The following is a 14636-nucleotide window of genomic DNA, read 5'->3' as shown; positions in this document are numbered from 1 at the left end:
AGCCCCTGCTTCCCGCGTCTCTCCGCGCCCGCCCGCCCGGGAACCTCAGCCCAAGTCCGCTGCTGCTGTCCGTGACGCCCCCGCAGCCCGCCGCTCATTGGCCGAGGCCGCCCTGAGTGACGGCGCCGCGCCGCCGCCCATTGGTCCTCCGCGGCCCCCCCGAGCCGCCATAGGCCCTCGGCTCCGTGACGCGCGCCGCGGACGCCCGGCCACTCGCGAGCTCGCGAGGCCTCAGCGGGGCGGGCCGGCGCTCCTGATTGGCCACGGCTCCCGACAGGGCCCGGGGCCCGCCCAGCGAGGCCGCCAATTGGCGGAGGCGCGCCGCCCGGCCAGCCCCCGGCAGAACCTTCAGTGTCAATCCCGGGGTGAGAGGGCGGGGCGCAGATGCAGCTTACGGCCCGGGCCGGCCGGGCGGGGCGGCGGAGCCTGGCGGGGGGCCGCGCCGCGCTCCGAGGCCCAGGAGGCGGTCCAGGCGGGCGCCCGCCCGGCCCCGTCCGCGCCGCAGTCCCCCGCCTCCGCTCAGTGCGGCAGCGGCCGCCGGCCAGCCACGGTTGGCGCCAGGGCCTCCCCCCAGCCTCCCGGCGCAGCCGCCGTCCACCTGCCAGCGGGGGAGGGGCGCGGCGGGCGCCTCGGGTCAGAGGTCGCCGGGCCTCCGGCAGTCGTCATTCATAAGGCCTGGCGCAGGATGTCAGGGTCCAGGCCGAGGAGCCTTCTAGGTCTCCTCCAGCCACAGCCAGGGCTTCAGGAGGATGCTGGGCCCGGGAAACGCGGGGTGGCTGGGAGGGGGCTATGTGTCCATCCCCTTGCTGGGCGTCTACCCTGGGCTTGCGCGCGTCAGTAGTAAGAGCTGGCGCTTGTTAAATCCCTTCTTTGCACCAGCACGCTTCTATCACGGAGGTACTATTACTGTCACTCCCATTTTACAGATGAGGAATCTGGGGCACAGCCAGGCTGGGGATCCCCTTTGGGCAATACAATGGGAAGCTGCCCGCTCCCCCCAGAGCAAGAAAATGACCCTTTTTTCTGGGTGCCCTTTTATTTTTATTTTTAAAGATTTTAAAGTAATCTCTACATCCAATGTGCCGCTCCAATTTACAATCCCGAGATCAAGAATTGCATGCTCCACCCACTGAGCCAGCCAGACGCCCCGGGTGCCCTTTTTAAACACAGCCTGAGGTCAGTTTCTCACTGCCACACTACTGACATTTGGTGCAGGGTCATTCTTTGGGGGGGGGGGGGGGGGGAGAACGACAGTCTTGTGCACACACTAGTTTTAGCAACATCCCATTCCTACCCACTGGATGCCAGTAGGACCTTCCTCTCCTCCAAAGTATCTCAGGCATTGTTAAATGTGCCCCAGGGGGCAAATTGCCCCTAGTTGAGAACCACTTTAGTAGAAGACCCAAACAAGGTGCCAAAGAGGGGCAGGGGGCCAGCTGAGCCAGCTGTCTTGACTTAGAGGGGGCTAGCTGGTCTCAGGTCTATAAGCCAGTTTGCTGCTCTGCCTAAACACAATGTGCACCCTATCAGGCAGCTATCTGCACCCATGTTCCTAGGTCCACCAGTTTCCAGGAAGGAAGAGTCAGGGCACTTCTGTGAATTACAGGGAAATGGCTCACCAGCCAAACCAGTCTACTGGGCTGTATGGTTACAAAGTAAGGTTAAGTAAAATTTAATAAAAGTGTTGCTGCGTGTGTCCTTGGAGCATGATGTTAATTTCTTCCTGTGGGTCAAGGTCAAAGTCTAAAAAATCACTGGTTATGCTCAATCCAGAACAGCTGGGTTGCTTAACTTTTGACAAAGAAAAACCCCTCCCTGAACCTCAGGCTGGAGTACAATTATGTAACCAATTAAGACTAGGGTAAGAAGCTGAGCAAGGGGACAAAGGACGGTCAGCCCACTGGCTGGGGCCAGAGCCCCTTTACCACATCATGAAGAGAGATGGACAAATCTGCTTCAGCCCACCTAAGACAAAAGCAGAATCAGTCTAGAGGAAGTGCTTTTTATTTTTAGATCAACCAAACATATTTAATATAAAAACCTTTTAATATACAAACTGTAATCACAATCGCATCCACGTAGCAGCAAGGGAATGGGGTGTTGCAGGGAGCATGGCAGGGGGAGAGGTTTTCAGGGTCCCTATGGTTTCCTGTGCCTGCAAGAGCATGAGGTCTTCGCAGAGGGCAGATTAAGGCAGGCAGAGGGGCCCTGATGCCAGCATTGAGACAGACTCCACCAACCTGCCACCTTCCCACCATGGCAGCCTCCAGGGAAAGCCAGATCCAATTAAGAGAGGACAGGAAGGTGGTTGTATGGAGAGGAGTCAACCATCATCATTCCTTAGCATCCTGCTGAGCATACCTTTGGGAACAGACTTTTCCAGAGGCTGTTGGATTGAAAGACCTAAAAACTATCCTAGGAGGACAGAAACTGTGTCCAAGTCCACCTTCTAACCAAGCTTGGTTCCTTGCCTGTGACTCCAAAAAGCTGGGTGGATTTGCTCAGATGTTTGGGGAGGGACAGGAATGACAGAGCCTTTGGCTCAACAGGCCTGGAGCCTTGCCAGGCGTTGACCAAGAAAGCCTCAAGGCAAGCCAGGGAGGTCTGTGGGAAGAGCTCTGGGTCAATGGTACTCACAGGAGCATGGTGGCAGAAAGGCCTGCAGGTGGAATTTATAGTGTGTGGAAGACAGAAAAGACACATGTCACAAAGAATTAAAAAGTGAAGTACCTGCTTCTTACAGGCCTGGGCAGTAGAGGTAAAAGCTGATCCTTCTGGGTCAGGGTTGGGAGAGACCTGAGGCCTGCTCCTTCCTCAGAACCACATCTGGCTTGGGTATAGCTGATGGCCCCAAAGTCCTCTAGACGGCCTCCATGGGATTGTCCAGGAGGCCCAGCTGCCCTCTCCAGATGTGCTAGGAGACTGGCCACAGTCCCGGCTGGGCCCAGGTAGGGCCTGGATTCCTCGAGTTAGATGCAGTCCATGGAATTCTCGGGTAGGAGCCCAGGAATGCAACCTGGGAGACCCAAGCCTTTGATGGGAGCACAGCTGAAGGGGAGGCCACAGCCCAGGGTGGGGTCCTGGTTCTCTATGGCCTCTAGTCTGTCCATGTTGTCCCAGTTGATGTGGAAGCGGGTCACTCGGGGGTTTGAGGCCAAGATGTTCCTCTGGAGCTGGGGCAGAAAGAGGAATGTCAACCCTTGTCAGCATGCCCCGTCATTACTCCCACAGAGCCAGGGCACCCCAAGACCCTGCCCCAAGGCCAGGAAGAACAGAGCTTACTTATTCCATCACCATCAACAACTATGTGTAGAACTCCCGGGAGTGCCTATGTACTGTCATTTAGGGCTGAGACCTATCTAATCTCGATTCTGCCAGGCGTGCTTCTGAGAAACAAAGACCTTTCTCTCTCTGGTTCTGGTCTGGAGCTCCAAGATCTGAGCAGGGCTTGAAAACCTTAAGAAGTGACCTTGGCTCCCAATTCCAATGACTCAACTCCCCCAGGTGCCAAAGAGCCAGCCTGTCCGAGGCAGGAAGTGCAGAGACAGGCCCCACCTGAGAGAAGTCTGGCTTCAGGGGTGGGTTCTCCCGCAGCTCGGGATTGGGGTATTCATTGTTGACGTAGTAGCCCACACGGATGAACTCCTGTCCATGGTAGGTGCAGGTGATGAGGACCACGGTCACACCCACAGCATCAGTCTCTGGGATGAGGGATGGGTTGGGGGCATCAGCCTAGAGGAAACACACCCTGTGCCTTAGCATTGATCGTACAGCCACACCTCTACCACTTAACACAATGATTTTCAAGCAACACATATTTACTGAGCCAAAAGGTATGGTCTCTGCCAACAGGAGTTTCTAATCGAGTGGGGAAGACACAATCAATCTCGCAAATGCCTGTAAAATGCTCAGTGTGACAAGTGCCACAAAGAAGTAAATGTAGTGCTGAGAAGTGTAGTGAGGCGGGGGGGTGGAGGGGTGGCATAAGATAAGGCTGTACAAGTGGGCAGGTAGGGACCAGGGCGCCCAGGGTCTTTTGGGCCAGTTAAGGGCTTGGGAAGGAGCAAGAATGTCTAACAGGAGGTAAGTGCTGCATCACTCCTGTGGTCTGTAAAGAATGGCATGCTGTGATGGGAGGAGGGCAGTTGTGGGAGCAGAGAGACTGGGCAGGTTACAATCAACCCAGAGTGCAGACAGCGATTTACACCAGGAAGGAGAGGACAGAGGCAGACACATTTGGGGTGTGTTGTTATGGATAGGACCCGCTATATAACTGGTACAAAATAAAACCAAAACGAGACATGGGGTCCCTTATTCACAAATTAGCAAGTTTTAGCCAGCGACAACAGAACGTTATACCAGGTGCCGGGCCCTGTGTGGCTGCATGAGCTGAATGCTCAGGAAGCCAGCCTTGTTCGTGGAGTGGAGCAGGTGGGCTTGCTGGTGGCCTGGCTATAGGTGGGTGAGGCGTTAGGGGATGGGATGAGGTTGCCTGGACTGGGGTGGGAGCAGTAGACTGGGAGGTAGGCAAGGATTTGAGTAGAACCTTTGATTTTTATATATTTAAAAATAAATAAATATTTATTTATTCTTAAATTTTATTTACTTGAGAGAGAGCGAGAGAGCACACGCAAGAGCGACTAAGAATTGGTGGGGTGGGGAAGGTGGGGGACAGAGGGAGAAGAGGATCCCAAACAGACTCGCAATGGAGCTGGATGCAGGGCTCGATCCCATGACCTCAAGACCAGGGCCTGAGCCAAAACCAAGACTCAGATGCTCAACCGACCGCGCCACCCAGGCGCCTTGGTGATTTTCTTGTTCAGGATGGCTACCAAGTACAGTGCTTAGTGCAAGGTGATGATGCACCTTATGGAGAAAATACGTGTGTTAGAGAAGCTTTGTTCAGGCATGAGTTATAGTGCTGTTGGCAGGGAGTTCATGTGAATGATCAACAATAATAAATACTAAATAAGGTGTCTTTCAACAGAAACACACATGAAACAAGATTATGTATTGACTGGTTGACAATAGAACTTGTAGGAACCCAACCCTGCATTCTTCCAGGGGCACTGGTTCTGTATTCATTAATTTGCTAATGCAGCATTTGCAGCCACCTTATAGAACATAACTCTGGTGAATAATAAGAATCAACTATATGAATCAGTGACTCATGGTGACAGCTATGACAACAGAAGTGGAGGAAACGGAAATGTATGAAGTACTTCTAAGAGGTCAGACAGTTCCTGAACACAGAGCCAGAATTTTAACCTGAGCTTTTAACCACTGAACCACACTGTGTGCTTTCAGGTAGAAGAAGTGCCAAGGCCTCAGGCCCTGTCTTTCTTACCTGAAAGATGAACATGTGCCTCCCTGCTGGGACAGGGCCAACTAGCACAGAGTCCAGGATTTGGTCAAACTCCTCACTCTCAGCTGAGCCAACATAAATGATCTTCCATTCTAGATCTGTAAGGATATGGGGTATTAAGGACTTGAAATAGCTGGGCAGCATGAAGGCAGGGGAAGGTCTTGTGTTGAGTTTTAGACAGATCCTTAATATATTGAAAGATTTTTATTCTCAAGAATGCCTGACATCTACTGGGGAGTAAGTGCCAGGCACCACCATCCTAAACACTGAAGGGGGCATGAAACTACTTCTAGTGGGGAAATTTCTCTCGTGAGCCTAGCTTTGCTGGGTGACCCTGACCCTGCATCTTTGGGATAACTCGGGGATCTCAGAGCCTGAGGGTGAACCGTATGGCAGAGGTTGAATTAGGAGCCACGTGACAGAGGCGTGCAGAGGAGGGACAGCAGGGAATTGGGCCATTTCAGGGCCCTGCCCACTGGGTGCTGGGATAGGAAGCAGCATCCTCTTTCACACACAGGGACCGGTGCCACCAAACTGAATAGATCCCTCGACAACTGGGGCAGGGCAGCAGATTCCAATCTAGCAGGAGAGCCAGCCGGCAGGAGGGGGAAGACGAGGCCACAGGGGGAGCCAGCCAGTCTCCAGGTCTTCCAGTTCCAGCACCAACTCATGCCTACTTTCAGACATTTGGGTGACAGCGACTCAGTCAACAAATGTGGCATCCTAGGGTGATCCTGCGAACCCCGCCTCTCTTGCATCCCAACAAAGTGGTGGTGGTGGGGAATCTCATCCCTGAGTATGTTCCAGCAAGGTGAGAGGAACAGTGCTGAAGGAGACCCTGCCCATCAAGTACAGGAAATTCCCGGTGACCGCTGCCTCTTGCAGGAGGTCCAAGTGTATCAGGGGCAAGGTCACGCTAGTACAGGGAAGCTTGGCAGGAGACCTGAAACTTATTTTAGGTTCTTTGAAATTACACAACCTGTGGCTCCAGCGGCTGGAGGAAATTTCACAAGCTATGAGTTTCACAGGAAGCAAAGTGTTGTTGAAGTTGCCCTGGTCTGGTGTCCCACAAGAGCATCCAACTTGGTAAACACCGCTATGCTGGGCTACAGCTCCGGAGGTTTGTCACCCGAGCCCCAAGCTCTTCCTCGATACACTGATTTCCTGTTCCTTTGCAGTGTCACCCAGGTCTTCTATGCAGGGACCCTAGTTAGCAGGTCTGGGGCATACAATGACCCGTGGGCTCACTGGGGTTCAATTCTAGTCTCTTATTATTTGCAGGAACCAGTTAAGTTTACTGATTTATCTTTGTTACAAGGAGTGACATGACTAGATAAAACATGTTTCCGGGTGAACAAAAATCAAGCTGGCTCTGTCCTTGCCTTTCTAACACAGTTCTCTATTTTGGTAGCTTTCTTCCTGGCCTTCCCTCTGCCACCAGTGGAGTCCTGTATGTGTGCATTTAGCTAAAGTGCTGGGGCAGCAAGGGGGGGGGCGGTAGATAAAAAGGGCACCAAAGTAGAGCAGGCCCTGCGTTGGCCACGGGCACTGGATGTTCGATACCACTGGCAAAGACTGGTGTGGTGTGGGTGCCGCCCGGAGGAGAAAGCGCACTGCGCTGGTGGCCAAATGGTCTGCAATGGCTCCCTCAAGAGAGGCCGAAAAGAAACCAGAGAATTGACGGAGGGCCACAGAGAAATATTGACTCAATGGATAGGGGAGCTGATACAGTCATCTATGGAAAACACCAGATGCTTGAAAATAAGGACCTACAAACTGGATTGCCTTAAACTTGCTGAAGCGTTTTCAGTAGAAGCATACTTAAGTGGCTCCATTTTTAAAATATAACCACGAATGTCCATCACGAGTACAGCACAGACTCATTCCTTCTGAATACAGGACGCGATTGTACATGCATAACACGGTGTGCCTAACTTTTTAGGCAATTTCAAGGGTAACTTGACAATATTCAATTTTGTCTTTAGGCCCTAACTTTGCAATGGAACAGTCAACAACATGTTCTTCCACTATGTACGAAAACAAAACCAAAACTAACAATCTGATCAAAGGCATGTAAAAGTTCATTTTCATTGAACTAGCTGGAGAATGTTTCCTGCCTTAAAACAAACAAACCAACACAAAAACTATCTAGTAGGCATTTTTCTATTTATCACTTTGCCAGTGTTCAGATCATATAGATGAATCTTGGCCTGCCCACGGTGTTAGCTGTGGGTCAGAACATCTGGTTTCATGACTTATTCAAACAGTGGCTGTTGAATTTCTCAATGGAAGAGAGGTAAACACATCTAATGTATGAAATGTGGACCCATGCCTAGGAAGCATCTATTTCTAGATGCTGAGGAGAAAAACAGAACCAAAGGGGCTTGGAGCCCTTGGGAAATAGAATCAGTCACTGATCGGGGGTTGGGTCTTTTGTCAGATCTTCAGTTGCTAGTGTCAAGGTAACAAGACTGAGATTTCTCCAGAATTTGAGAGACTTCTAAAGCCAGGCCCCCTCCATCTCTTTGGGAGGCAGGAAACGGATTCTCTCTGTTCCATGGGAAGAAGGCCAGGAATAGGCAGAAAGTAAGTTGGCAGGTCAAAGTCATGGACAGCCCTAGGGGTAGAACCAGAGTCTGGATTTCCAGGCCAGAGTTTGCTTTCCAACTTCCATTTCTCCGAGCAAAAGCTTTATTGTCTGGGTGTAATTAATAGTAGCACTCCCTTCATTTTCTTTTGAGAGCGTCCCAACATGGAAATCAATTCTATGGTCAGTCTTATTTATGCTCCACTTCTAAAATAAGGGATGAAGGAACACCTGAATGGCTCAGTGGTTGAGCATCTTGCCTTTGGCTCAGGTTGTGATCCTGGGGTCCTGGGATCAAGTCCGCATCGGGCTCCCTGTCACAGGAAGCCTGCTTCTCCCTCTGCCTCTCTCTGTGTCTCTCACGAATGAATAAACAAAAAATCTTAAAGTAAAATAAAATAAAATAAGGGATGAATTCTTTTTTTCCCAGGTTATAATAGCAAAGGTAGAGAATTCTGGACTCAACTCAGAGACAAACTCTAGTGTCATTACTTCTACAGATCGGCTTGTGTGACCTCAGAAGTCAGCCCATTTCTCTCTATTAAAAAATAATGACCAGCAGGTTGACTTTTGACTTTCCTGCTCTGAGTCTATAAACAGATTAGTAAAGTAATAGAGCAGGGGTTTTCCTAGGAATAGAAGTACTAGATAATGACTATGCAACCCTTTTTAAATGCAAGGAGCACAAACAGGCTGTTTGAAACCTGATCTCCTGCCTTCTGGGAACTGTGAATCCCTTAACCTATTAGCTCCTTACATCTCCTCCTGTCTTTAAAATTAAATTCTTATTCCACAGTGTCATTCTACACTTTAATTATTTATTTACACCCTGGCTTGTTCCAGAAAGGATTTAACTGGGCTTATTCTATAGTTAGTCACAAGTAGATTCCTTAATTTAAAAAAGGAGAGAAGCTGAGAGACTGATCTATTGGCCCAGGCCAAAAGCACACACATCTCAAATTTTATCAACCCCAAACTAATACAAATGGCTGGCTTTTCCCACAAACCACCCACCTACCACTGAGGGGCGCTAGTTAGCACACCATGGCCTCATAGATCCCCATCTCCCCAGCTGCCTGCTGCCTCTTCTTTAACCACCAAGTGGAGAATCTGTCTAATGGAGTACTTCCTCCTGAAAGTGGTGCCAAGAGTCCCTGGGCAACCTTAGATTTTCGATTTTTATAGACCTTTACTTGAAAGGTCTTTCATTCTTTGTGGTTCCTGTCTTCTCATCTGTGAGATGAGAACCATGTCCATCTTTATAACGCACAGATGAATAAGTCCATCTGTGAAAGCACCTTGGAAAAGATTCACAAAAAGTTCTGACCTCCCAGCCGATTGTTTGAAGCCAGATACCGTCATGGCTCAGCCTGGCCCCAACTCCCAGACTGGGTCAGCCCATCAAAAGTGTGGGAAGAACTGCTGCAATAGATCTGCTGGAACCTGGTGGGCAAACAGTGGGAACCGGCTGATGCTTGCCTGGTGTTGCCACCCTTCAGATATGAGCGTGTTTATCGAAGCACACAGACAGGAGGGAGGCACAGGAGCTGGGGAGACCAAGTTATCCTGAAAGACTGGAGCTGGAAACCTGCCGTGCTTCCCCCCGTGGAGCGCAAGCTGGTAAAACTGGGGCCAGGATAAGGAGGTGGGAAGCCAGGGTCCAGGGTATGTGCTTTGGGGGTAGAAAACAATCCGAAGTGGGTGGGGGTGGGGTTGTTTTAAATATCATGCGGCTTAGGGAGGGGAGACCGACTGTGCGGAGAGACAAATGGGGAGATGGGGACGAGTAAGGTCTTGCCACGAGGGAAAGGGATCTCATAAGGATAACTGTGAGGGTCAGTCTGGGTGACTGGCGGTCTGCACAGGTGAAAGAAGCTCCACAGGAAGGGGGGGGGATGAGGAGGTCTCCGTGGGAGAAATGGGAGTAACCGTGGGGCGGGGGCGGCTTGGCCAGGGGTGTCAGGGGCAGTCTCTCAAGGAGGCTGGGGCTGAAGGGGAAGGGAGGAGGGGAATGGGGGGGGGGGGCTCGTTTCTCGTGGGAAGTCTGGGAAGGCGGGGAGGGGTGGGGGAGGGGGATCTCCACACCGGCCCAGCCTCACCGTCCGCCAGGGCCTCATTGCACTCGAAGCTGATCTCGAACCGGAAGGGGCTGTGGAAAGGGCTCGGATTCTCCAGCACCGCCACGTTCAGCACAGAAACCTTGGCCATCGCCTCGCCGGGCCGCGGCAGAGGCCACAGCTGCGGCCGAGCCCGCGCCTGAGTCCTCTGCGGTCAGCGGGGTAGCGTTACTCCCCACCGCTCCCGCCTCTTCTGTCCGCCGACTGAAGTGCGCGTTCGGTCCGCGCGCCTCCTTCAAATAGCCGGCCCCACCCTCCGGCCAATCACCGTCAGCGCTCGCCGACGGCGCGAGCACAGCCTCAGCCAATCGTGGAGCGCGGGTCGGCGCGCGCCGAGACTCCTCGGGCCAATCCGTGGGGCTCCCTCTCCGGGATGCTCGAGGGAGGCGGAACCATTTCTCGGCTTTTTTGGGTGTCCAGCGGGAACCAATCCCCAGCGTCTCCGACTCGGATGTCTGGGGGCGGGGGTAGGCGGAGGCAGAGCGCGAGTCCCCTCTTGGCCAATCCCGAAGGTTCCCGCACCGGCGTGGTGCGCGCTTCGCCCCGCCCTTCCGGGGGACGCAGCCCGGCGGAGGACAGCTCCGCCAACCGCCTAGCGGTGGCGCGCGGCGCCCGCTTAAGAGGGCGGGAAGGGCGGCGCTGGCTCTCGTGGTGATTGGCAGGCCGGCGTCTGGCAGGGCGGATGCAGATTCTCTGCGACGTGATTGGCTGGGTTGGTCGTGGGGCGGGAAGAGAGGAATACTTAGCTGGGGATTCGCCGCCCAGAAGCGGAAGTCGGCTTCCGGCGTGCTTGAGCCGCGTGTGGAGAGAGTGAGAGAGAGAAGGAGGAGCGTTTGTCGCCCTGGCGTCTGTTCGCAGGTGAGCGTTGCCGGGACCTTCCCTGAGGGACTCCCGGCCCCTCAGGCCCAGCGGCGGGGGAATCCGTTGTGAACGTTGGTCGCACCCCTGAGGGGAGACGGAGCGGCGGTCCCGCGGCACTCTGGGACCGTGGCCCCGGGAGTCGGGCCCGGTTCGAATCCCGCTCTCGCCTCCTCGAGGGCCACTGGGAGGTTTCAGGTGGACGGCGCAGTAAGGAGGACTTGGAGTCCGGCCTCTGCCACTCAACTCCCGGGGCCACAGGCGCCCCGCCCGGTGAACGGGGCCGTTGAAAACTCCCTGACTTGGCTCGTGACTGCATAATACAACCAGAAGCTTGTCTGCACCCCTCGTCTGGGTCTGACTGCCGTCGCGCCCGGCCTGGGAGACCCCGGAGCCTCTGCCTCCACCCGCGACCCGTGGAAAGTTGACGCGAGCCACACTTCTCGCTTCACATTTTTCTAGCGAGCACGTTTAAGAAAAAGTAAAAACAAAAAACAAACAAAAAAAAAACCCCACCACAACGGTGAAATTAATGTTTTATCTTTAACCCAGGGTAGTCAAGATCTTATGTCCACATACAGGTATAAAAAATACAAATGAGCTTTCTTCCATTCTTTTACTAAGTACCAAGTCTTCGAAATCCCGTGGGTTTTCCGTTGCAGCCACATTTTCTTTCTTGTTTAAAATTTTTTTTTTTTTTTTTTTTTTTTTTTTTTTTTTTTTTTTTTTTAAGATTTGTATTTATTCGTGAGAGGCAGAGACACAGGCAGAGGGAGAAGCGGGCTCCCTCTGGGGAGCCCAATAGGGGGATGCTATGCCTGGACCTGGGATCATGACCTGAGCCAAAGGCAGATGATCAGCCACTGAGCCACTCAGGTGCCCTGTGCAGCTGCATTTTCGTCTGAAATCATCGGTCTGGCGTTAGTTTTCATAAAATTGGCAGTTGAAAATGTAGATCCACAGGCCCACGCTGTCTGTTTCCAACATGCTTACAAGTTTTCCAGGAGCTGGACTACATGTCAGGGTTTTCAGTGTAAACGTTAATCAGTTAGAATTCGGGGCGGGGGGGGGGGTGCCTGGGTGGCTCAGTCCTTTAAGCATCTGCCTTCAACTCAGGTCATGATCCTGGAGTTCCAGGATCGAGTCCTGCATCAGGTTCCCTGCTCAGCTGGAGTCTGCTTCTCCCTCTACCCTCATCCCATTTGTGCTCGCTCTTTCTCTCTCTTACTCTCTCTGTGTCTCTCAAATAAATAAGTCTTAAAAAAAAAAAAATTCAGTGAGGGGGCAAGTTCTGTGCTTCAGTGGCACCATCTGTGTGCAGGTGTTCATAAGCCCCTGTGGCAAGTGGCTGCCGTATTCCTGGAGAGTGTAGGACTGAAACAAATTGGATCACTCTTAAATGTGAGTGTTTTTCTGTTCTTTGGATGGGAATACTGTCAGTATTGTCTTGAAGACTCTACATGGTGTGTTTCTTACTGCCCACTCCTCCCCCTGCCTCCCGCTTCAGTTCAGCCAAACTGTCTTTTGGTTCCTTACAAATCTGACCTGGCATTTCCAGTGCGGAACCTCTACCAGAACCTCTTCTCCCTGCTCTTGGCATGGCTGGTGCCTTCTTGTCATTCAGGTCTATCTGTTCACATGTGTTTTTCTCAGAGAAGCCTTTGCAAGGATCCCCTGGCCCCAGTTCTGTCTTAGAGTGTAGGCCTGAACAGAACCAATTCAAGCCACTTGCATTTCTTACCTGGCCACCTCTGTGGTGGTGGTATAGTCATAATGCCTCATGATGCTAGGCACTTTTTTGGGTGGATGGAGGATATCTACATTTCACATTGTTTAAAAAAATGTTTTGTGGTTAAAAATATTGACAGTTTTTCCTTTGAGGTGATTTGGCTTCAGGAAGATCCCCGTTTATGATTAGCTATGATTTCTTGGCAGCCATTGGACATACTTGTGAGTTTTTGCGACTGAAAAAATCTAATTTTCAAGTTATTTCCAAATGTAATTCAACTGTTTATGTGAATACTAAATTTAATGAAGTTGCCATGATGTTATTTTCTAAGTATTTAATTAAATACTTATTCGTTCCAACTTTGTGGTTTTCTTTCTGCGTTGTGGAATCCCCCCCCATGCACCCCCCCTCCAACCTTTTTGTACCCCCTGAGAAGCTCATCAGCCACAAGCACTTTGTCTGGGTGCTGATGAAGAAAATGGCTCTCTGCCTGTAATGAGTTCTCCATACAGCTGGCTGAATAATCTTCTATTGTAAACCAGATCATGTCATTACCCTGCTTAAAACCTTCAAAGGCTTATCATACTTAGAATGAAACCTAAGATCTTTACTGTGGCTTAGGAGGCCCTGCATGGTGACCTCAGCTGACCTCTCAGGCCTCATCTACCAGTCTTCCCCTTGTCACCACTCTCCAGCCTTCCTGGCCTTATTTACTGTCTTTAACACACCAAGCTGATTCCTGCCCAGGGCTTTGCACTTGCTGTTCCCTCTGCCTGGAATGTGCTGTCTTTAGACAATTGCATGGCTGTCTCATTGTCACTACTTACGGTTCTACTCAAACATCCCCCTCAAGCCTTCCCAGATCACTCTAGTTAAAGCAGCCCTTCCTTAATGACATCACCCTGCTTTATTATCTTAGTAGCATTCAGATCCAGTACTTTTTTTTTTTTTAATTTTTATTTACTTATGATAGTCACAGAGAGAGAGAGAGAGGCAGAGACACAGGCAGAGGGAGAGGCAGGCTCCATGCACCAGGAGCCTGATGTGGGATTCGATCCCAGGTCTCCAGGATTGCGCCCTGGGCCAAAGGCAGGCGCCAAACCGCTCCGCCACCCAGGGATCCCCAGATCCAGTACTTAAATTGGTTTTAGACTATGCTTCTCTCTCATCATCCCTCAGTAGACTGACAACTGGTTGAGGGCACAGATCTCTGCTGCCTCACATTGACCTCTAAGTGTATTTAAACAAATTAAGTTGTATAAAGGGCTTAATATAGTACCTTGAATGTGTAAACAAACTTTTGCACAACAAAATACATTTTTGCCCATTAACAGCTTAAGGAGTCAAACATTTAGAGATGCAGTTGAAAGGTCTTGTGTAACCCTGCCTTGGTCTTTTCTCCTTTTCCGCAAATGTAACTACAACTCTAGATTTGGTGTTTGTTTTTTTTTGTGTATATTTGTACGTCTTTATATACATGTGTCCTTAAACAACATGTAGAATTATATATCGTGTTCTACAATTTTATATAAATTTGTGCAAAAAAGAGTTAACATTTTAGGCATGGGACTGCTGTCTTAGAAAGGCCTGTTTGTGGGTGCGATCTTGGAGACCCAGGATCGAATCCCATGTCGGGCTCCCGGTGCATGGAGCCTGCTTCTCCCTCTGCCTATGTCTCTGCCTCTCTCTCTCTGTGTGTGTGTGTGTGTGACTATCATAAATAAATAAAAAAATTAAAAAAAAAAAAAAAAGAAAGGCCTGTTTGTGAGGTTGGCCTTTCACTGGTCTCGAGGAACTTGGATTTCAGGAGGGTTCCTGTCATCTTTTTTTTTTTTTTTTTAAGATTTTATTTATTTATTCATGGGAGACAGAGAGAGAGAGAGGCAGAGACACAGGCAGAGGGAGAAGCAGGCTCCATGCAGTGAGCCTGATGTGGGACTCTGATCCCGAGACTCCAGGATCATGCCCTGGGCTGAAGGC

General features: G+C 51.1%; 1 protein-coding gene across 1 annotated transcript; it reads right to left on the bottom strand.

Moving 5' to 3' along the window:
• Nucleotides 1–1988: 1988 nt before the first annotated feature.
• Nucleotides 1989–10741, bottom strand: ASF1B (anti-silencing function 1B histone chaperone). The gene is made up of 4 exons (XM_072721424.1): nucleotides 10052–10741; nucleotides 5348–5463; nucleotides 3556–3732; nucleotides 1989–3173 (listed from the first exon to the last, which is right to left on the bottom strand). Exons 1-4 carry the CDS (start codon nucleotides 10158–10160, stop codon nucleotides 2970–2972), a joined length of 606 nt encoding a protein of 201 aa, XP_072577525.1. The 5' UTR covers nucleotides 10161–10741; the 3' UTR covers nucleotides 1989–2969.
• Nucleotides 10742–14636: the final 3895 nt, after the last annotated feature.

The sequence above is a fragment of the Vulpes vulpes genome, chromosome 9 (assembly GCF_048418805.1).
Source record: "Vulpes vulpes isolate BD-2025 chromosome 9, VulVul3, whole genome shotgun sequence".
NCBI classification, from domain to species: domain Eukaryota; kingdom Metazoa; phylum Chordata; class Mammalia; order Carnivora; family Canidae; genus Vulpes; species Vulpes vulpes.
Note: the sequence above shows the minus strand (reverse complement) of the source record. Positions and strands in the feature narration are given on the sequence as shown.

Coding starts and splice junctions, on each gene's coding strand:
- ASF1B (XM_072721424.1), bottom strand. CDS start 10,160: ATGGCCAAGGTTTCTGTGCTGAACGTGGCGGTGCTGGAGAATCCGAGC. Junction 5,464..10,051: donor CAATGAGGCCCTGGCGGACG/GTGAGGCTGGGC, acceptor ATATCCTTACAG/ATCTAGAATGGAAGATCATT. Junction 3,733..5,347: donor GGCACATGTTCATCTTTCAG/GTAAGAAAGACA, acceptor TGTTTCCTCTAG/GCTGATGCCCCCAACCCATC.